Genomic DNA, 23,711 nt, shown 5'->3' on the forward strand with positions numbered 1-23,711 from the left:
AGTAGTACATATAAAATTTTATAGTTTTTGCCAAAAATTTTGTTAGAAATAATAAATTCAGTGTAATATTTTTATATGTATTTCTTTGTTTTAAACAGAATATTTGTAGACAGCTTTATTCAACTATTTTCCTTAAAAATTGGCCAATAGTGGAAATGAACTTTAACTTGTATTTTAAGATTTCATATAATTACAACAGTATCTCATTCTTAATAAAATAAAGTTTCCTCTAACGTTTTTGCAAACATAAAAAAATTATATTGCAAGAATGTAAATTAAGAAAAATTTTACAGTAAAATCTGGATTCACAAATCATTTTTCCAAAGTCATTCAGGTGTTATATATATGGAGAGAGAGACAGAAACAAGTTGAGTAGTTACACAGTTACACTGTATATTTCTACCTGTGCTAATGCTGTAGAAAGAGCAATGACTCTAATACCTGACTTCCTATTAAACTGGTTCGGGTGCCTTGGGGATAACTAAACCACTTGAAGTCCAAAAAAAAAAAAAAAAAAAAAAGAAGAAGAAGAAGACTTTGCATAGTTACAATAGCATTTTATATTATCAAAATATCTTCACTACTATTTTTGGGGGGTACAGGAAATAGAATTTTGTGTGTAGTGTAATGCCATTCTTCTTCAAAATACCTATGGTTGAATAATTTGCTTTAAAAAAAATACATTGAATTTTTCCATGTAAATTTTTAACGTGGTAAGGTGTTTGAGAAATGAAATCATCCTTGTTTACTGCTTACATACTTACAGCCTACCCACACTGGGTAGAAAAACTGAATGATACTCAGTTAGACAGTGGGAGCCCTCTCCGATGGGAATGTAAGGCTACTGGAAAACCCAGACCCACATATCGCTGGCTGAAGAATGGAGTACCCCTCTCATCTCAGGTACTGTTGGGAGTTTTTAACCTGTTCTATTGTAATTTTAGCAAGATTTCACATTGGACCAACTAGGCTTCTTTAGTCTTATTGAAAGTCTTTTCCTATTTCTGATTCATAATATAGGACGTGTTTGTGTTAAGGATGAATGTTATCGGGATTAACTGAGAATTTAGCTCAATGTCTGGGATATAGCAGTCATCTATTTTAATATATTTTGAGTGAGAAACATAACAAATATATAAGCATTTTTTATTTTAATTTCCTCATTACATTTTTTGGTAATGTAGTGTTTCTTTAAAATGTTTTCAATCCTATAAATTTTTATGAAACTATCAATGATTATCATAGACTTATTTCCATTTGTAGCTGACTTTTAGATATCACCTAAAATTACTTGGCATCTTTGTTGATAGACAAAACACTGCCAACTAAGATTTTATTTTTAATGATTTGTTTGGCATTAAGTAGATAAGACGTCTGGTTGTTTAACATTTTAAAGTTAAAATTTGTTTTTGAAATATGCTCTTGACTTAAGGTTACCTTAATTTGCACATGCTCAATTTTTTGTCTTTTATACTAACTTTCTTCTGATACTGAAGTATATTGTCTGACCAATAATTTTATCTAGAATCTAGTCACAAGGCAGTTTTCAATTTGTGTTAGTTTTTTGGGAAGTGAGTGAAAATGACAAACTCCTCATTGGATCAATATAGTAAAGGGATTGTTCTTATGACCTGGGCTATTTTTAACCTTGATCTCATGTGTCTACAACCTCAATCCTTTCTACTATATGAATCCTTCTTTCCCTTTGTAAACAGAATGCAAATAAAAGCATCACCTGCTGATTATATTTCACAAGCTCAACTAGTGTACCAAAAAAAGACACCTCACTTTAAAAACAAAACTGAAGGTAAAACTTGCCAGAATAACTCCATAAAAGTATCATTATAATTTATTTTCAACCAATCAATAACCATAATTTACCAGATGCATGTTATAATAAAATAATGAACAGTACATTCACATTGCTGCATGGCCAAATAATGTTTAACTGCATTAATTGCAAACTTGTTTTTTCTTAGTCTAGCAGAGGATACCCATAAAATCCATGTTATTTGTTTACTTTCTAGATCTAATTTTTTTTAATTCCATTACAGAGTAGGGTTGAGATGGTTAATGGAGTATTGATGATCCACAATGTGAATCAATCAGATGCTGGAATGTATCAGTGTTTGGCTGAAAATAAGTATGGAGCCATTTATGCTAGTGCTGAGCTGAAGATTCTAGGTATGCAATTTCAAAGTAAATAAATAGAAAAAAAATAAACCTTGCTTCTGTTCATGCTCTAATTTTTACTATACTGAAGTTTTATGATGTGGTTGTAAAAATCTATTTTATGGCTTGAAAATAAATACTATGTCTTGCTGATTTTTTTTTAACTTTAGTAGACAGGTTTATGTTGTGTATGGTTTGTCGCATAACTTTTTGTTCGTATAGTTTTTTTAACTTTAGTTTTAATCTTAAAAGGTTTACACAATACACCTTTGCTATGGCACTTAAAAAAAATCACATGAAGAGATATGTGTTAACTTCTAAGGAAGAATGCCTTGAGGGTAGGAGATCAGAATATAGAATTCCAGCAGCCTGTCGATGCTCCCATAGCAATGCTTAATAATTTCCCAGGCATTTCCTATCAGTAGCTGTGTGGCTCCTGAAAGACAAGACTCCAGGCTAAATCACTCTCCCCTCATGGGGCATCAACTCCTGCCATCCTTACGTAACAGGGAAAGACTTCCTGATGCCAGGCACTACAATCTCATAGGGTTACACCCTTGATAAAAATGTAACCCAGGCGCTCCATTTCTTCACTATTTAAATACTACAGGAAAGAATCAATCCAGGGAAATAGACTACCCAGAATAAACATGTATGAGCCATTGGAATGGATTTTACTTTTCCCACTTTGATTGTTTCCTAAACTGGTTCTGGGATGTTTGTAATGTTGAGAAAGATACTAACTCATTGTCTTTCCAAAGCGGACAGAAGCCCAACTGTGCTTTCTATTCCCCATTTAAATCATCAAAACATAACTTAAGAGAAACACCAAAGATCTCAGGAATCTTGGAGCCTTCCATTTTTGTATCAGCTAAATGTAATACATCCTAAAGCAATTTGTTGAATTATGAATGTTTCCAGTTGACATTTCTCCACATTACAACAAATCCATCCAAAATAGATAGAGGATTCTTCCTTTCAGTCTCCTTCATTCTAATCAATTAAATGTTAATGTACTTTCTTGTCAACTCACACTATAATAGCACTGAATTAAAAGGCTGATTTACCCTTCACCTAGTTAGTAGCTCTGAAACATTTATCCAACCCTTATCATTCACAAGAAATATTTTCAAAATTACTTTCTGTGAATTCTATTCCCAGTAGGCCAAAAAAAAAAAAAAAGGTACCTGCAACAACTATCTTCCCATAAATTTCTTTGGCTTTTCAATATTTTTTCTTTGAGACAAAGTCTCACTGTCGTTCAGGCTGGAGTGCAATGATGCCGTCTCAGCTCACTGCAACCTCTGCCTCCAGGGTTTAAGTGATTCTTTTGCCTCAGCATCCCAAATAGCTGGGACTACAGGCGCCCACAGCCACACCTGGCTGATTTTTGTATTTTTAGTACAGATGGGATTTCACCATGTTGGCCAGGCTGGTCTCGAACCCCTAATCTCAAGGGATCTACCCACCTCGACCTCCCAAAGTGCTAGGATTATAGACGTGAGCCACCATGCCAGGCCAATTTCTTTAGTTTTAAAAAATCTCTTAACCTATCTCAATTGTGTACATATCTTTTTAAATGTTGTGACATGCATTATGTTGCTATATATTTTATATATATAATATGAAAAACATATAATATCAGATTGGTAAAAATAAATGTCACAGATACTCTAGACTTGTAGACATCTTTCAGGTTCTCTTTTAGATTCAAAAGTGTTTTAATAAAAATTATAGTATACACAATATTATTATTAATAAATGATCAAACCTAACAGGAAAATTATAACTCTAATTGAAATTCAAATAGTTCAGTTTTAAAAAATTAATTTAATGTTTTATAATATTAAAGTAATATACAGAATAAATTAAGATTCGTAGATGGGAAATGGAAGACACAGGACTGTCTTTTTGACAGGTAACCTCCATCTTACCAAAGGAAGCTTAAATGGATTCTCTTGGTTAGCTTATCGGTCTTTTGCCAAAGTCATTCATTAGTCTTTCATAATTGAATTTGGTAATCACAATTAAAACATGTCATTTTTTGAAATAGCCTTTATCTGTAGATCCTACGTTGTGTGACATCATCACCTGCTAATGTAGTAAGATACATATTAACTAATAATACGTAAAATTTTGAGCTAGTGCCTTTTTCATGTGTAGATATACTATGATTTTATGGGAAATGCCTCCCAGAAGAAGTTACAAAATCTTCATAAATCATCCATTAGAGATTATCGTCATTGCTTCTGGTAGGACTAACATTTGCTTTTTTAACAGCTTCAGCTCCCACTTTTGCACTGAATCAACTGAAGAAAACAATAATTGTTACCAAAGATCAAGAAGTTGTCATAGAGTGCAAACCCCAAGGCTCTCCAAAACCAACCATCTCTTGGAAGAAAGGAGACAGAGCAGTTAGAGAAAACAAAAGGTTAGAATCTATTTTATAATTCAAGTTCAACATTAGACTTTTTTGAGGTTACAGGTGACACACACAAACTATGCAAGAAGGAGTCTTGCAGTACCATGAGATGTATTTTATGAGCTGATTGAAACATGGCTTTGCCTATATAGTGATTTTAAAAGAACCCAAAGTTTGACTTCAAAACGGTCAGTCGTCTTTGCCTCCATGAGGTTTTAGCACAAGTTGGAAATTTCACTAGGTTTAGAAGAAAGTACACTTTAATTAAACTAATTATTTTTGTTTGTTTGTTTTTCATCTTCTGCATTTAGGAGGGCTACAAATAATCTGTGATAATTTTTAAGTGTTGTGTTTTAATTTGATTTTAATAATACAAATGATAAAAACATATGTGAACCTTCTGGATAATCATGACAGAATACTTTCTTGTGATATTTATGCCAATGCTTGTCTTTTTATCCAGGTCATATTTAGGCAAAATGGTATAGGATTATTTTTAGTGCTACAGGCAAATGAGAAATGAGCAGAGGAATATTTAATATGTCAACATTTGTCTGTGGCAACTAAAGCCAAAGGATATCACAGGACTACAAATGGAGAAAAATTCATGAAGGAATTAGATAATCACATGGCAATCTATTTGCTCCGAATTCAAATGTTTCATGTCCTACCATTATTGACATATTGGTATGACGAATGGTGATTCAGCTTTGACGAAATATTATCCTTTATTATGTCAAAATAATATTTTACCGTATTAGATTTTAATTGATCTAGAAGTATAAGGAGTTTATTACTTGTTTTATGTTTGTCTCAATCTATATAAAATGTAATTGAAATAATTTAAGTCTGCATTAGCGGTTCACTTGAATAATTTTCAAAGTAACATTGAAACGTATTGAAAAATTTTAAAAAAAGTATTTTTGTTTTCCATCAAATCTGAGAAACACTGATTTAAACAATCTATTTCAGATGAAATAATTTTTGGAATACTGGCTTCAATTTAGACCAAAAGATCTATGCTTCTTGGAAAGGGTGATCACCTGGGATTGGGATGGGTCATTGTTGGCACTCTTACACCAAAAGCCCTGTCGTAAAGGTCAAGGCTGACACTCGTAACAAAAGACAGGCTAACAAGGGAAAAGTTTTGTGTGACACAGGAGCCTTCAGAAATGACCCAAAGACTTAGAGAAAACTCTTTTTATGCTTAGGTTCAATGAAGAATAGAGAGCCATGTAGAAATATGATTGGACAAAAAGGATGTGATCTAATGGTTATAGACAGACAGGGAAAACACAGCAAGGCCTATCTGTTCAGATTCTTCTTGGACTTTTTGTGTGGTATTCCTTTCCTCCAGGTGTAGGACAAGTCACCTGTCACATGAGATAATTCAAGGGAGAAGGGAGAAGGTCAATCTTTCTAGGTTTTATAGCTTGCTTTGGGGAAGGGAAGTTATAGTTTCTATGATCTGCCTTGGGGGAGAGAATTCCGGTTTCTATCATTCTCCGCAGGAGAGAAAGATGAGTGGGAAACAGACAGATGGGAGAAATTCAAAAAGATCCTGCTTCCCAAGTCCTTTCAATCTTCTTCAGGTCAAAGTACTCTGTGCTGTATTCTGGGGTATCATGTTCTGAGCCCCAACATCGTACAACTTGTTTTAAAAGGAATTTCTCATTCTCAGGTTGAAGGTGGGTGGCAAATGATAAATTGTGAGATCGTTGTTGACTATGATTGAATTGATCAGAAAATGATTGAATATTAGTAGACTGCCGCTCACAACAATGTGACTTTTAAAAAACTGCACAAACCTAATTAAAGTAGAAGAAAATTGTTGCATAGTAGGAACAAATAATGTACACTGCTAGATTATTTTTTCTGAATGTATTAAGTTTACAATGTCATGAAAATATATATGCCTTCTCTGTGCAAAACATTCTATCTGAAATGCATGACTTTGTTTTATGTTTCTGGGTGGCATGTGAGGTTTGTCCCATTTATTTCAGTTCACAATAAGAATGTTCTTCATCAACTGTTCACAAATGTCACATGGTGAGTTTAAAAAATTAGGGTGGAACCTCTTTTTCCAAAGCAAAAGTATTGAGAGAAGTAACAGGATTATGAGTATTCTATTACAACAACATAAGTATATTAAATTTTTTATTTTTCAGATGTTGAAAAATACAGTTCATGAATTTTTCAGCTTTCTTGTTTCTCTTTCTTTCTTTACTGCTAACCCTTGGGGTTAGTGAGACAGATACATTGACCTGAAACTCAGATCACTAAATTTTTTCTATATGTCAATACTTCTGGTCAAAATGTTGTTTAGGAAGAAGGCTGAAATGTAAAAATTTTTTTATTTATTCAAGCAAAAGCAAGACTGGGCTACATTTCCTTAGCATTCTGCCTACCTTGATCTATATGTTTTAGGTCAATAAACCGGCTTTATTTAATGACAAATCCAAGACATATAGTGCATTTTTATTCTTAAAATTGGCAGGCACACTTAAAAAGCACAATTTTTATTATTGAATGACTTGTTCAATATGGCAGTCCTAGGTTTTTAAAAAAAAAATCTAGTTCGCTACAAAAAATAATAATACTTAATATTAATTAAGAGGCTAAGATTTCAACAGAAATAAAAAGAATTCCATAATACAAGAAGACACTTAGTTGAAAAATCGTACATTCTAAAATTATGAATAGAAACTTAACAATTTCAAATGTCTATATTTGACATTCTTTAAAAGAAGTATCAGTTACAATGACAACTTATTTTCTTCTGGAAATTTTAGATTGCTTCTCTGTTATAATGCACACCAACCATTTGATTACAGGCCTAAATGTAAATTTAAATGGAAACAGAGATGTTAGAAAACTGTTAAGACTTCAAAAAGTTTGCATCATTTTTTTAATTTATAATTTACATTGGGTTTGCAGATTCAAATCATGGTTTATTTTGGAATATAAATATAAATATCATTCATATGATCTACTTCAAATGTATGCCCCACTCATCCAACCTACAACAATTGAGATACAAATGTTGAATGAATTAGCATTGTCCTTCATTAAAAATTTTGTTATTTTGGGTTCATTCCAAAGAACTATTGAAACAGTAAATGGCAGTTTCTATATAAGAAATAAATAATAATATTATATTGGGGAAAAGGAATTAACATAATAGTATATTATAAAGGAGACATACAGGCCAGGTACAGCTTTCATGCCTGTAATCCCAGCACTTTGGAAGGCCAAGATGGGAGGATCACTTGGGCCCAGGAGTTTCAGACCAAACCTGTGCAACACAGCAAGACGCCTGTCTCTGCAAAAAACAAAGTAAATAAATTGGCATGGTGGTGAATGCCTGTAGTTCCAGCTACTCAAGAGGCTGAGGTGGGAGGATGGGTCGAGCCTGGGTAGTTTAGCAGAGCCATGATCATGCCACTGAGTTCCAGCCTGGATGACAGAGCAAAACCCTGTCTCAAAAATAATAGTAAAATAAGATCACAAAGAAATATTTTTTTAAAAAAACAAGATATATCAATTGCTTTCATAGCATAAAATTATGTCCAGAGCAATGGCATAAAAATGTAATATATAGTTTTATTTGCAGGAAAATGTAATCTAATCATCTGAAAATATGTCAGAAAATCGCGAAGGTAAATTTAATTTAGCGTTACTGAAATTTAACTCTAAATTGTAAATAAAATGATTGAAAGTGATAGAACAACTGAAGGTTATGGTTAATCATTTATCAACAGAGTGCCAAATAACCATTTGGCTCATTTTTTTTTCTACCATGTTTTGAGCAGATCTGCCTGGTTTAGTTTTCTCTGTTTTGTTGAGGGGTGAGTGTCTTCAAAACACATTATTTTTTATGTGTATCTGTTTTGCTAAGGAAACTTAGAAATCATTATTCTAAAGTTGAAAATTTGATAATAACTAGAACATAATATGACTTTTAGAAAAAAATATCATTAACAAATGTGTTGCCTGCTTATGTATTGCCAAACATTTCATTCATTTGGCCCTAAATGATAGACCTAAAATATACAGGAAAATGGATTACTTCAGAGCTAAGATTTATTTACATTTGTTTGTTATTTATATCACAGAATGATCAGTATGTGCTCTCTTCAGATAGTAAATCACATTATGACTAATAATGATGATGACTGCTTATGAGTGCGTAGCATTTATAATTTGCAAAGCACGTTAACATTGTTGCTAAAAGTATAAACCAGTGTATAAAAGGAGGACTTACTTGCCATGATTATCCTGCAGATTATGAGGTTTCGACAAGTTACCTAATTTATTATCTTACTAAATTAAAGGAGTAAGCTGATTGGGTTGTGAGAATTAAATGAAATTTTGCATGTAAAATACATTGCCTAGTGTATGACATCTACTCAGTACTCAGTGAATGTTACGTAAAATGATAATGATACTGATGAAGATGATGGCGGTGGTGGTGGTAATGTGATAATGATGGTATCTGTATCAGGCCATTTTCATACTCCTATAAAGAACTGCCCAAGACTAGGTAATTTATAAAGGAAAGAGGTTTAATTGGCTCACAGTTCAGCATGGCTGAGGAGGCCGCAGGAAACTTACAATCATGGCATAAGGCAAAGCAGGAGCAAGGCACCTTCTTCACAAGGAGGCAGGAAGGAAACGTGCTAAGCAAAGGGGGAAGAGCGCCTTATAAAACCATCAGATCATGTGAGAACTCACTCCGTATCATGAGAACAGCATGGGGAATACCATTCCTATGATTCAATTACCTCTACCTGATCTCTCCCTTGACATGTGGGGATTATGGGGATTATAATTCAAGATGAGATTTGGGTGGGGACACAAAACCTAACCATACTAATATAATTAGTACCTTTGAATCTTTGTCCTTGGAATAGGTTCCTGTCCTAGTAGACCAAATATTTACTTGTTCCATTACCATTTGATAGGCCATGTGCAAATAGATAAATAGACATAGGGAGTTAATGGAAATAGAAATGAAGTATATTAAAGACTTGTTTTTTGTTTGTTTGTTTGCTTGTTTTACTGTTTTTCTTTAAGGGATCTACAGGTTTTCCCCCATCACTTTCACTTTTGAAAATCACTGGCACATAGTCACTTAGGTTTCTGTATCAATCATGTCCATTTTCATACTAAAACTAATAAACTCCAGAAGTACTAGGAAGTAAAATATTCCACAGGGATTTTCTCCTCTAGTAGACTTTCATTCAGAATGTTCTGCTTATCAAACTCATATTGGATTTTCACTCCAGCTCATTATTTCCATTACTTGGCCATTAACTTTTGTTAAAATATAATCATCCAGAAGCACTCCAGCAGTGCACAAATATTAAGTCTTCATTATTACATGTTCAATTTCCTGTACTTTTTGTAGACAAAGACAATCGTAGCTAAAATGAGGTAGTTTTTGATAAAGACATAGTTGATTTTGTTTCCTTTCCATAAGTGCATATGTAAACTATTGTTGAACCTCATAGAATATGTCATATATGTTTAAAATTATTCACAATTACTGAAATTTCAACGTTTTTTAAGCACTAGTTTTTATGTCCAGGCAAAGTAAGGTAACAGTTACGGAGATAATGGACTATAATTCAAACGGGTGCTTAAGAAATCCTGCATACAAAAAAATAATGAAATTATCCTTTGGAGGGGCAGTATTATAGAATAATTTTTCTTTTATGGGACTGTAATCTAAGCAAAGACTTGTCCAAAATCTGACATAATGGCCCCCTGCTCACTAAAGGAGCTTCCGAAAGGCAAAATTTTCAACTTACTCTTTAACACGCATAGAAAATTGCACTTGAAATACCCATTATTTGACTTCTAGTGGGAATTCATGTTGTGTTTATTAGGCAACAATGATGAAGCTCACATACTGACTCAGAGACATATGGGAAAATCTGTTCTTAACAAAAGCCCTAAAGGACACTGTTACTGAGAAGAAAGCAAGGTCTTCTTACTTTATCTATGGAAGAGGAATTCATGGGTATAATTAGGGTCTTGTTTCTGTCCCTTTGTTTCCACCTACATGCTGTGTTTGCTAATGAACAAGCTGTTTTGTTGTTTCCTCTGTGACAGTGTCTTTTACATATTAAGAACATAAAACAATATAAACTGTAGGTATCTGGGTTTTCCTCAGTGTCTACGAAATTGTATAATGAGGGAAAATTAGCATTCATAAATCAAGAATGTATAATTTGAATTTATTTGTGAATTAATATCTATGTTTTCAAAAGACATAAAATGATTAAATGGCATTATTTACCTAAAGGAAGAAAGGTTTATATCTGAATTTATAAGATTTAGTAACTATAAACTGCTTACAATATAAGATGCCTTATTACTCAGAGATGGTTACTTGCTGTTTCCTACCTATGTACTTAAGGGGATGAGGAGGAAATGGCCTTACATTCATTATGATGAGATTAAGATATTGGCTTCCTGATTTCAGTGAAAGCTAACTGCACAAGACTCTGCCTGATTCACCTTCTTCTTTTCCTTAGAATGCTAATTTTTTATTAGGAAACGTTTTAAAATGTAAATCATTAGCATTTTATTATGTTTTATTAGAAAAATATAAAAAGAAAGAAAAACAGTCATAGCAGCATTGGAAATTAAGAATATAGATGAACAAATTATTGACTTCTAGGAGGAATCACCACTTCATATAGAAATGAGCTAAATTAAGAAATTATCAATGAGTCATTGAAACCTAGATCTCTGAAACTTTAGCGAAGTCAATTAAGAAACCAGCAGAGGAAAAATTTTACTCACTTCTACTTTACGTCAGTATCTACTAAATTCAGAAATTGTGTCTTACTATAGAAGCTGGCTTGAACCTCCCTCCCAACAGAAGCTGCTTTGCAAGGTGTAAGATGCTATGTCCGTATTCCACCCCATCTGAACTGATCCAAAACTTTTTTGAACATTATGAATCCATCAATGGGGTGAGACAGGGCATAAATATTAGGATTTCAGGTGATTAGTAAATAAAACATAATGTCAACAAATAATGATACAGAGGAAAAATATTGAAATTCATAAATTCTGGAAATTATGTAATTCCATGTACTATTTCTAGCAAAAGAAGGACTATATACTGTTTCTGATTTTTCAGGAGTAAATTTACCTCTAGATATGCCTACAGACTAGAGAATGGGAATTGACAAACATCTCTCCTCAGTCCAGTAGAGTTTCATTACAGCGTTAGTAGACCTTGAGCATTTGACCGCAGCTGTTTACCTAACTGACCTCGAGATTAATATTTGGGGAAGAGATTCTGGAGCACTGAGAGAAAAAAGAGACAAATAAAACTGAAAATATTACCAATTGGCAAAAATAGGCCTGTAGACATACGAGTGCAAGAGAGTTTAAAGCACAAACACACATTAAGCATGATGGTTAAATGATAGTCATAAATTTGGTAACAAGATGTCAAGCAAATAGAAAAAGAATCATCATCATGCTTAAGTACAATACAAAAAAATTATTTGTGTGAGTGTGTGTACAAATAAGTTAATAAATATCAGGAGTTGCAAAGCAAAAAGCTAAAAGCATTCTAAATCGTGGTGACATGCAAATAAACATAGTCATAGTCCATATAGGAAAAATTAAAGATTAAAGTAACAAAAAATAGATATGTTGTAGAAGCATTGTAGGTTTGTTGGTTTTTATTGAGATAGAGTCTCACACTGTTACCAAAGCTGGAGTGCAGTGGTGCAAACACAGCTCACTGCAACCTCGACTTTCTAGGCTCAAGCATTACTCCCACCTCAGCTTCCCAAGTAGCTGGGACCACAAGAGCACACTGTCACCACCATGCCTGGCAAATATTTTTAATTTGCTTTGGTAGAGATGGGGTCTCACTATGTTGCCCAGGCTTGTCTTGAACTCATGGGCTTAAGCACTCCTCCCAGCTTGACCTCCCAAATTGCTAAGATTATACATGTGAGCCACTGTGCCCAGCCCACTGTGGGATTTTTAATTACGTTTTTGATAAGTACTTAAGGACAATGAGGAAATGATGGTATATTATCAATGGAAGAAATCATCTAACACGGTACAAATTTCATTTGAAGAGAAAAATGCACGCATGCACACAAATACTTAAATACTGGAAATAAGTGCAGTTAATTGTTCACAGGTTATCTCTAAGAAGAGGATTATAGATAATTGTAAAAACCATTTTATGCATTTCTGTTTTGCATCACTATAAGGAAATACCTGAGGCACAGTAATTTATAAAGAAAAGGGGTTTAATTGGCTCACAGTTCTACAGGCTGTACAGGAAGGGGGATGCCAGCATCTCCTTCAAGTGAGGACCTCAGGAAACTTACAAGCAAAGTGGAAGGTGAAGCAGAAGCAGGTGCCTCACATGGCCAGAGTGGGAGTAAAAGAGGAAGGCCAGATGCAGTGGCTCACGCCAGTAATCCCAGAATTTTGAGAGGCCAAGGCAGGCGGATCACCTGAGGTCAGGAGCTCGAGACCAGTCTGGCTAACATGGTGAAATGCTGTTTCTACTAAAAATACAAAAAATTAGCTGGGCATGGTGGCATGTTCCTGTAATCCCAGCTACTCAGGAGGCTGAGGCAGGAGAATTGCTTGAACCCAGGAGGCAGAGGTTGCAGTGAGCTGATATAGCACCATTGTACTCCAGCTTGGGCAACAGGAGCAAAACTCTGTCTCAAAAAAAAAAAAAAAAAAAAAAAGAGAGAGAGAGATGGGAAGAGGTCCCAGAGTATTTTAAACAACCACATATTTAGTGAACTGAGCAAGAACTCACTTATCACCCAGGGGATGATGCTACGCCATTCGCAAGGGATCTGAATCCGTGATCTAATCACTTCCTACCAGGCCCCATCTCCGACACTGGGAATCCGATTTCAACATAGGGTTTGGAGGGGACAAACATGTAAACCATACCATCCATATTTCTAAACTTGGTCTCTTTCACAGAATTAATAACCCAAAATAATGCAAATTTATTGAATAACGATGTACTCACACTATGCCAAATAGTTGAATGAGAATGGGAAAAGAATTCTCACATTTTCAAATAATTCAGTTTTCAGCAGTGTGTTTACATAGTATAACAATGATCACAAATATCTAAATTAATGGCATCCACTTAAACACAGAAGATCAGAAGATAAACACATCAGGAACCCCCAAAATATCAGTTCCTAATATTTTCCAAATTTAGGGTGATGGTAAACCTAAACACTCCTCTTTAAAGTCCTTCAAATAGTTTCTTTTTCTTGATCATACCACCAGTTTGTTTCTAGATTTCGCTTTTTTCTTAAATGTTGAATGTAATAAAATAGGTCTTAACTCCCAATGGGAGGTAACACTGAGAAACTCAGTTAAATTAAGTTGAAAATGACAACAAAAGAAGTCTGGTTCTGTTGTACTATGAGCACCTCCAGTTTTTGGCTTTACGTCTTATGTCTCTAGCTAATTACCAGTTTCGGAATCAGTTCATAGATTCTACTTCTAAGCATGGTTCATTTACCCCAGTTACTATAAATTGCTTCACTAGTTGCTCGCTTGTGCTCTCCACATAAGCACAACTTGAACAAGCCATTAATTGCTCACAGGCTTTTCTTTTTCAAAAGCCCCCCAGACTACAACTTCAGCTTAATTTGTCCTTAATACAAACAGCATCTAAAATACTTGGGAATTCAAGCATCTAAGTACATGCTCCTGACTGATCCTACTACCTCCCCAAGTGACTCTTCAGTGAATATAAAATAGTGAAGACAGAAGATTCTGAGGATGTTTAGAAAAAAAGCATTGTACAGTAGAGATTTTTAGCATCCTCTGAGAATTACATAGTCACTTCTTTTCAGATTTTGCATAAATCATGATCTAATTTAACTTTGGTTAATTTATAATGAGAATTAGAGGGATGGTTACAAATTAGAGCATAGTACAATGATAACCTTGACTGTAAATGAAAAGAATCTGCACATCATTTCCATAAAATATAATGTACACAAATTTTATCATTCACATGCTTACATCTCTGTGTTCTAATGACAGTGTGGTTTCTGAAAAAAGAAAAAAAAGAGGTAGGTAGGTAAGTAGGGAGATAGATTGCGATAGACAATAAAAGACTTATACATTTTAATACAATAACTATGTCATTAGTTAATAGCTGGAGTTTTCAAGATAACAATATAATTTTGTTTCTCTCTCTTTCCAGTTGCAAATGGTAGCCCTACTTCTCCTTTTCCTTGATGGAGAGAGAAACCCTTTCTTTCTCTACCCTCTGAAGGTTCAGTAACTGAGTCTATGAAATAAAGTGACAGTAGACAGATTAGTAGGACAAAACGCATACAAATTCATTGTGTACAGAGGGGCATCACAGAAAGAAAAGTGAGTACCCAGTAACCCGAAGGAGTTTAGAAGCTTATATAGCATTTTCATAGGAGAGAGGGGTGGTGGGATATATGCAACTTAGGGGGGAGTAAATTATTTTGGGGAGAGAATGAATGGGCCCACAAAGCAGGTGATAACCTGTGAGAAATTCTGTCTGGGTGGGGTGCTAACTTCTGGTCTGTTTTTCTGTGATATATGTCAATCTCCCACAATGATGAATTTCCTGGGGAGGAGATCTAGGATGAATTGAATTTTTTCTGGAGTATCTGGTATCAAAAAATAAGAAAAATTCAGAGAAAACCTCTGCTCACAGCTGCTGGTCCCCAGGTGCCTTCAATTTAAAGTAATCAGCACAGTAAAACTTCATATTTTGGGATAGCATTCCCAAAACTCCTTCACCCTCATGCCACAGACACATGGTCTATGAACAGTTACATTCAATTCAATTTATTTCCATAAAAACTAAACTTTCTTCAACATATCCTGGATATAAGACACTATGCCAGTTCATACAAAGATAAGTAAGAGAGAACCCCATCCCCCAAGGAGGTACCTGTCTAGTGGAAAATAAAACTAATGTAGACACCTATAAAATAGGACAAACTAAGGTAATAATAAAAATAGCTAGAACTGACTGAGTACTGGGTATTTTTATATATGCATTGCTTTATTGAAGCCCTCAAAATAAGAAAATGTCTTAAAGAATATATAATAATCCTGATTATAAATAATTAAATCATAGAGAGATTGTCTAAGCACACACACACATAGCAAGTAACAGAGCCAAAATGAGAGTGTTCCAATTCTGTTTGAATCTAAACCCTGTTCTCAGTCTACTGTACCATACAAAAAACTTTGAGAGTTAAGAAAGAAGAAAATAAAATCTAGATAAAAGGTAAGCTTCCTGGGGGAACTGCCATTTGAAGTGGTCTTAGAATAAGATTTTAACACAGAGGGACAGAGTATATTTTAGGAAGAGACTTCAGAATTTGCAAAACTAGTTATGAATTCAGGACACTTTTGGGAAAGTAAATACTAATATTTGTCCAGGGTATAGACTGTGTTGAAATGAAAAACATGCTGAAATAATTGAATAGCTGAAGACAAATTAAGAAGAACTTGAATGCACAGATGGAGTTCATGCTTAACTTAGTAGCCAAAAGGTAGTCTTTGAAAGACTCAATTCACATCTTTTCGAATTAATATATTTAATTTTTAAAATTATATTTATTTTATAGAAAAATGCACACTAATTACTCTATCAATGACAAAATAATTAAAGTGATTACTTAAATATAAAATACATAAATAAATATTATGTAAATGTCCTTGTTTCAACAACGAGCTAGCAAGAAGCTGGAAGGAAACTTCAAAGCCTAAGCACTAATCTTACCCTGGAGGTAAGCCGTGCACTGGAGCTGGCTTTCACCTTAAGGGCAATCGGTAAACCTACTGACATTGGGCAGTGGATTTTATGAGTTACTAGTCTAGAAGGAAGCAGATAAAGCCTATAGCATATCCCTCATTAGGACTGGACCCACAAAAGCTACTCCTAAAGCATAAGGATAAACTTGAAATAAACCAGCCCTCTCAGAGAACCATAAAGAAAATTATCTCTCTTATGTGTCAGCACTGATTGGGGACTGAGGTGGGGGAAATCCTCCCCTTAGGTTTTGCAACCGTAGACCAAAAGCTCTAATTTATACTTCCTGGATGACCTGAAAACATCAGCCTAAGAATGTAATTAATGTAGTCCCAAACAGAATATGACCCTAAGCACTTAAGGTACAACGAAGAATGCAAAGCAACGAAAGCATCAATATGTAGTTAAAGATAAACAAAAGTTGTCACATAAGACAAGGTTATGTTTTATTCCTCCAAGACTAAAAAAAAAATTTAAACCTGAACACAATAATATCATGCATTATTTGGAGTTAAAATATTCTAAGATGCTTGAATTATTTGAAAATAAATGAATATATTAATTCAAAATTTGCTATGTTTAAGCATGTTTAAATTTTTAGTGCAACCAATTAAAGCATTGAAATAAGACACCGTATTTCCAAACTAGTTAAAGAAATAAATATAAAGAAACGTTAACCAATCAAAAAACAGAGGGATATATATACATATACCAACAAAAAAAACAGAGGGATATATATATACATATATATGTATGTGTGTGTATATATGTGTGTGTCTGTGTGTGTGTATATATATGACAATAGAAAGCATAAAATAATTCAGAAAAGCCAAATATATCAGAAATTACTATGAATACTGAAGTAGAGATAAAAATCTAGCAATTATCTGTAGGAGCTTTGTCATAAACAAAATAAACAACAAAGTTGAAAGTTAATGGGAAAAATGTATCATATAATACTAACCCCCACAAAACTTGTTTAACTATATCAATACCAGAAAAATAGACTATACAGGAAGGAGTATAAAGATAGTATAAAATCTCCCCACTATCAGAGTGGGGAATCTCAAACATATTCCTTGTATTTCAAAATATAAGGGAAAATTTATAGCTCTACGTATTTATGTTACAAAAGAGGGGAGTTGAAAAATGAATGAGCTGAGCTTCTATCTTAAGAAATTAGGAAACAAATATTTGAAACTAAACTTAAATGCAAGAAAATAATAAATTCAAAATTAAGTTACAAACAATGTAAACACAGTTGGAAGACTGGTGAGGTCAAATACTTTCAGAGGACCAAGAAAATGAACATATGTGTAGTAATCAAAAAATCAAGAATAGATATAGAAAATATTAAGAGCAAAAATGAAAAATAAGCACAGATACTGTAAAAAGATAAAAAAGGAAATAAAAGAACATGATAAATAAATGACAAAAAATTGGATAATTTGATTAAATGGATAAATAAAAAATGATATTTCAAACTGACTCGAGAAGAATTGAAAAATTTAAATAGTTTCATAACTATTAAATTAGTAGTTTCAAACATACACCAAAAACCTTCAAACATACACCAAAAAACTCGAGGTGTAAATGCTTTCAGTAGAAATTTCTACCAAAGAAAATAAGAACAAATGATCCCATTTGTACACAGTTATTTCACAGTATAGAAAAGAGAGAAAATAACCCTAACAACAAAATTTGCCAAAGACAATATGAGAAGTAAAAACACAAGCCAATCACCCTCATGAACATAGATGACATTATATAATGATAAAGGGTTCAATTCAACAAGAAGACTTAACTATCCTGAATATATATGCATCCAATACTAGAGAACCCAAATTCATAAAGCAACTACTTCTAGACCTACAAAAAGACTTAGCACACAACAATAGTCGGGGAATTCAACATCCTACTAAGAGCATTAGACAGATAAATCAAGACAGAAAAATAATTTAAAAATTCTGGACTTAAACTTGATACTGGACCAATTGGACTGAATAGAAATCTGCAGAATACCCATTGACCACACGGTATACATTCTTATCATCTGCACATGAAACACACTCCTAAAATCAATCACATGCTTGGCAATAAAGCAAGTCTTAATAAATTAAGAAACAGAAATCATACCAAGAACAGTGAAATAAAAATTGCAATTAATACCAAGAAGATCTCTCAGAATTACTCAATTACATGGAAATTTAACAACTTGCTCCTGAATGGCTTTGAGTAAAACAACAAAATTAAGGCAGAAATAAAAAACATTCTTTGAAATAAATGAAGAGAAACAACATACCAAAATCTCTACTATGCAAATAAGCACAATCAGAAATGACAAAGATGACATTACCACCAATCACAAAGAAATACATAAAATCCTCAGAGACTATTATGAATACCTTTATATACACAAGCCAGAATATCAAAAAAAAAATGGATACATTTCTGAAAAGCAGTGTTAAGAGGGAAGTTTACAGCACTAAATGCCTACTTTGAAACATGAGAAAGATCTCTAACAATCTAACATCGTACCTATAGGAACTAGATAAACAAAAACAAACTAAACCCAAAGCTAGCAGAAGAAAAATTATAACTAAAATCAGAGCAGAAGTAAATAAAATATTGAGAAACAAAAATTCATACAAAGAATCAATGAAACCAAAACTTGGTTCTTTAAAAGGGTAAGCAAAATTGACAGACTGCTAGCTAAATTAACAAAGAAAATAAGAGGACATCCAAATAAGCACAATAAGAAATGACAAAGGCGACATTACAACCAATCCCACAGAAATACATAAGATCCTCAGAGACTATTATGAACACCTCTATGCTCAAATCAGAATATCTAGATGAAATGCATACATTTCTGAAAACATACATTCTCCCGAGATTGAATCAGGAAGAAATTAAAAACCTGAACAGACCAGTATCCAGTTCCAAAATGCAATCAGTGATAAAAACCTACCAACCAAAAAAACACTCAGGACCAGATGAGTTCACTGACAAATTCTACCAGACATACAAAAAAAGAGCTGACATCAATTGTACTGAAACGTTTCCAAAAAATCAAAGAGGAAGACCTCCTCCCTAAGTGATTCTGTGAAGCCAGCATCACTCCAATATCAAAACCTGGCAAAGAACAACAAAAAAGAAAGCTACAGGCCAGTATCCCTAATTAAAAAAAAAAAAAAAAAATCTCAAAAAATACTAGCAAACCGAATCTAAAGGCACATCAAAAAGTCAATTCACCCTGATTAGGTAGGTAGGTATTTCTGGGATGAAAGGTTGGTTCAACATATGCAAATCAACAAATGTGATTCATATGTTTGTTGATCACATGTATGTCTTCTTTAGAGAAGAGACTGTTCATATCTTTTGCCCACTTTTTAATGGAGTTGTTTGTGTTTTTTCTCGTAAATTTGTTTAAGCTCCTTGTAGATTCTGGATGTTAGACCTTTATCAGATAGACAGATTGCAAAAATGTTCTCCCATTCTGTACGTGCAGCCAACAAACATATGCAAAAAAAGCTCAACATCACTGATCATTATAGAAAAGAAAATTAAAACCACAATGAGATACCATCTCATACCAGTTAGAATGGCTGTTATTAAAAAGTTATAAAGCAACAGATGCTTGTTAGGCTGTGGAGAAATAGAAACACTTTTACACTGTTGGTGAGAATATAAATTAGTTTAATCACTGTGTTAAACAGTGTGGCGATTCCTCAGAGACCTACAACCAAATATACCATTTGACCCAGCAATCCCATTACTGGGTGAATACCCAAAGGAATACAAGTTATTCTATTATAAAGATATATGCATGTGTATATTCATTGCAACACTATTCACAATAGCAAATACATGGAATCAGTCCAAATGCCCTTCCTTGATAGACTGGATATAGAAAACGTGGTACATATATGTCATGGAATACTGTGAAACCATAGAAAGGGACAAGATCATGTCCTTTGCAGGGACATGGATGGAGCTGGAAGGCATTATCCTCAGCAAACTAATGCAGGAATAGAAAACTAAACCTTGAATGTTCTCACTTATAAGTGGGAACTGAACATGAAAACACATGAACACAGTGAAGGGAACAACATACACTGGGTTGGGTTGGGGAGTGGAGAGGAGAGAGAGAATTGGGAAAAATAGCTAATGCATGCTGGGTTTAATACCTAGGTGATGGGTTGATAGGTGCAGCAAACCACCATGGCACACATTTACCTATGTAACAAGCCTGCACATCCTGCACATGTATCCCAGAACTTTAAATTACACTTTTAAAATGCATGATTCACCACAAAAACAGAATTAAAAACAAAAACCATATGATCTTCTCAATAGAGAAAAACTTTCAATAAAAGCCAACATTTTATGATTAAAGTCCTCAAGAAACTAGGCACTGAAAGAATATACCTCAAAATAATAAGAGCCATCTATGACAAACCCACAACCAACACCATACTGAATGGGCAAACAATGGAAGCATTCGCCTTGAGAACTAGAGAAAGACAAGGGTGCCCAATATCAGCACTCCTATTTAACGCAGTTCTTCAAGTGCTAGCCAGGTTAGGTACTTATGGATATAAAGATAGAAACAATAGAAACTGGGGACTACTATAGGGGGCATTGAGTGGGGAGAGGCAGGGATTAAGTGTTGAAAAACTATTAGATACTATGCTCAGCACCTAGGTGATGGAATCATTCATACCTCAAACCTCAGCATCACACAATATATCCAGATGCAGCAGGAGCTATTAGGAAGCCTAACTAGAAAAGTAGAAGGAAGTGCTGCTGAACGGAAATCTGGATCCTCTGTAGCTACTTCTCTGGGATCCACTGATGAGTCAAATCTAAATCAAGATATAGTTTGGAAAGCATCATGAGAATATGTACCAATTTTAAGGAAAAATGATATCTGAAAAATCATAAAATTTATTACTGGACTGTTTATATGAAATTTTAATTGTTTCCCACTAAAAATGTGAAAACCTTTATTAAAGGAAAATATTTTATATCAAAAAATTGTAAATAGAATATAATATCTACACAAGAAGCTACATAAGTAAGTTGAGTTTCATATTGTAAACCAATTTGGTTTAACATGGAAGCAGCAACTAATATAATTTAGTACATTAAAAATTCAAATCATGAGGTCATCTCAAAGTGTTTTATAACATATAAAATGTATTTATGATTTTAAAAAATATCTTAGTATCTACAAGGGGAAAAGGAACTTTCCAAACTTCTAAAATTATCTTTAAAATACAAATAATTCAACAAACATAGAATTGAGAAATTTTAGGCTTCTGACTATAGGTCTTAGTCTGCACAGGAAGGCAAAAACAAGTATGAGACTTAGGAAGGAAACCCCAAAATACTCGATAGAAAAAAAAACACATTTGAATGGTTTATAGAGCTTAGTTTTCTAAATATAAAACAAAACAAAAACAAATTTGCATTTCTATACATCAAAACAAAAAGAGTGAGAAAATCATTTACATTAGTATCGAAAAGGTTAGTTCTGAATGGGAAGGCTTGGAATTGTTCAGGGAGTGACACATAGCATGCTTCTATGATATAGTGACCTTCTAATTTTCAACTGTATATTTAGTTAAAATATACAATTGAATTTATCTATGAATGATACTTTTCCCAAACTGTGCTATCCCCAAGACTCCCATATTTTTTTTTTTTTTTTTTTTTTTTTTTTTTGAGACGGAGTCTGCTCTGTCGCCCAGGCTGGAGTGCAGTGGCCGGATCTCAGCTCACTGCAAGCTCCACCTCCCGGGTTTACACCATTCTCCTGCCTCAGCCTCCCGAGTAGCTGGGACTACAGGCGCCGGCCACCTCGCCCGGCTAGTTTTTTGTATTTTTTTTAGTAGAGACGGGGTTTCACCGTGTTAGCCAGGATGGTCTCGATCTCCTGACCTCGTGATCCGCCCGTCTCGGCCTCCCAAAGTGCTGGGATTACAGGCTTGAGCCACCGCGCCCGGCCCAAGACTCCCATATTTTATCAGATATTTACTTCTTCCCTCTTTCTTTCCTAATGCCAGGGGAACATTTTAAGTACCATGTTGTCAAAGCCTTTTTGAGTCTGTAAACTCCTTATTTAGAGTCTGTACAAAGCAATCACAGAGACAACAAATGGCTTGAGTTTGGGATTTTCCTATAGCAATTCAGACTCTTTTTGTTCCCTGCATTTCTGTACACACTGGTAATTCCCTGGACTGAGACAACCAATAATAACTAAATACCCACTATGTGCCCAAGTTGTATTAACAGATAACATAGTTTACAGATGTTATTTCCTTTAAAGGTATTTTCTATGGATGGTGGGCTGTGTGTGTGTATGTATATATGTGTGTGTATATATATGTATATGTGTACATGTGTATGTGTATATATGTATATGTGTATATATACATATATGTATACACATCTATACACGTGTAAATATATACATATATATGCACATATGTATGCAGATGTATATACATACTGTATTGAACAATATGTATACCTATTGAATATGCATATGTGTATACATAGGTATACATGTATACATATGTGTATACATAGGTATACATGTATACATATGTGTATACATATATGTATACATAGGTATACGTGTATGTGTGTGCATATATGTGTACATATGTATAAACATATATGTATACCTATGTATATATGTGTAGTATATATGAGTAGAAATCGAATAAGGGCAGTGTAGTCTCTGTAGCTTGATAATAAAAGTGTAATTTTCTTGAAAAATATGTGGAATGTTTATAGTTTACAGTATTTTGTTTTCTGTACTACTGATTTCTCTGTTGAAAAGGATCATGATATATATATATATGTGTATGTATGTATATGATATTACAAAGAAAAGTTTAAATATATAACATATAATAGATATTAAAAGCTTATATATATATAAAATTTTTAAATTTAATATATATGAAGTATATATGACAACCAGTATTTTAGATATAAGCTTTTATTTTAACATCTATTCAAAAATACTGGTTGCCCTATATCCTTTAAAATTTACTAAAACATAGGCAGACACACAAGAGTGGATTAAAACACTATTAGGAAATCCTTGACCTCCCATTCCATGATAGTTACTAGTAAGTAAATAAATATGAAAAAGTTACTTGTCTATTAGCAAGATGTTTGGCTAGATTCCATTTTTAAAATTGTACTGAATATTTGTTCATGCAATAATTATCAAAAATAAAAAATACTAAAGAGAAA

At 33.6% G+C, this 23,711-nt stretch overlaps 1 protein-coding gene across 3 annotated transcripts in view; it reads left to right on the top strand.

Moving 5' to 3' along the window:
* The window catches only part of CNTN5 (contactin 5), a 1,343,675-nt gene that overhangs the window by 1,032,978 nt on the left and 286,986 nt on the right, over positions 1–23,711 (top strand). For all 3 annotated transcript variants that reach the window (XR_012422789.1, XM_005579428.4, XM_065528914.1), the window contains exons 11-13: positions 767–903; positions 2,055–2,184; positions 4,453–4,603. Coding sequence is in view for 2 of the 3 variants with exons in the window: in XM_005579428.4 (XP_005579485.3) it covers positions 767–903; positions 2,055–2,184; positions 4,453–4,603 (418 nt within the window). In the remaining variant the exon portion in view is untranslated. The remainder of the gene's footprint in view (positions 1–766; positions 904–2,054; positions 2,185–4,452; positions 4,604–23,711) is intronic.

The sequence above is a fragment of the Macaca fascicularis genome, chromosome 14 (genome assembly GCF_037993035.2).
Source record: "Macaca fascicularis isolate 582-1 chromosome 14, T2T-MFA8v1.1".
NCBI classification, from domain to species: Eukaryota; Metazoa; Chordata; class Mammalia; order Primates; family Cercopithecidae; genus Macaca; species Macaca fascicularis.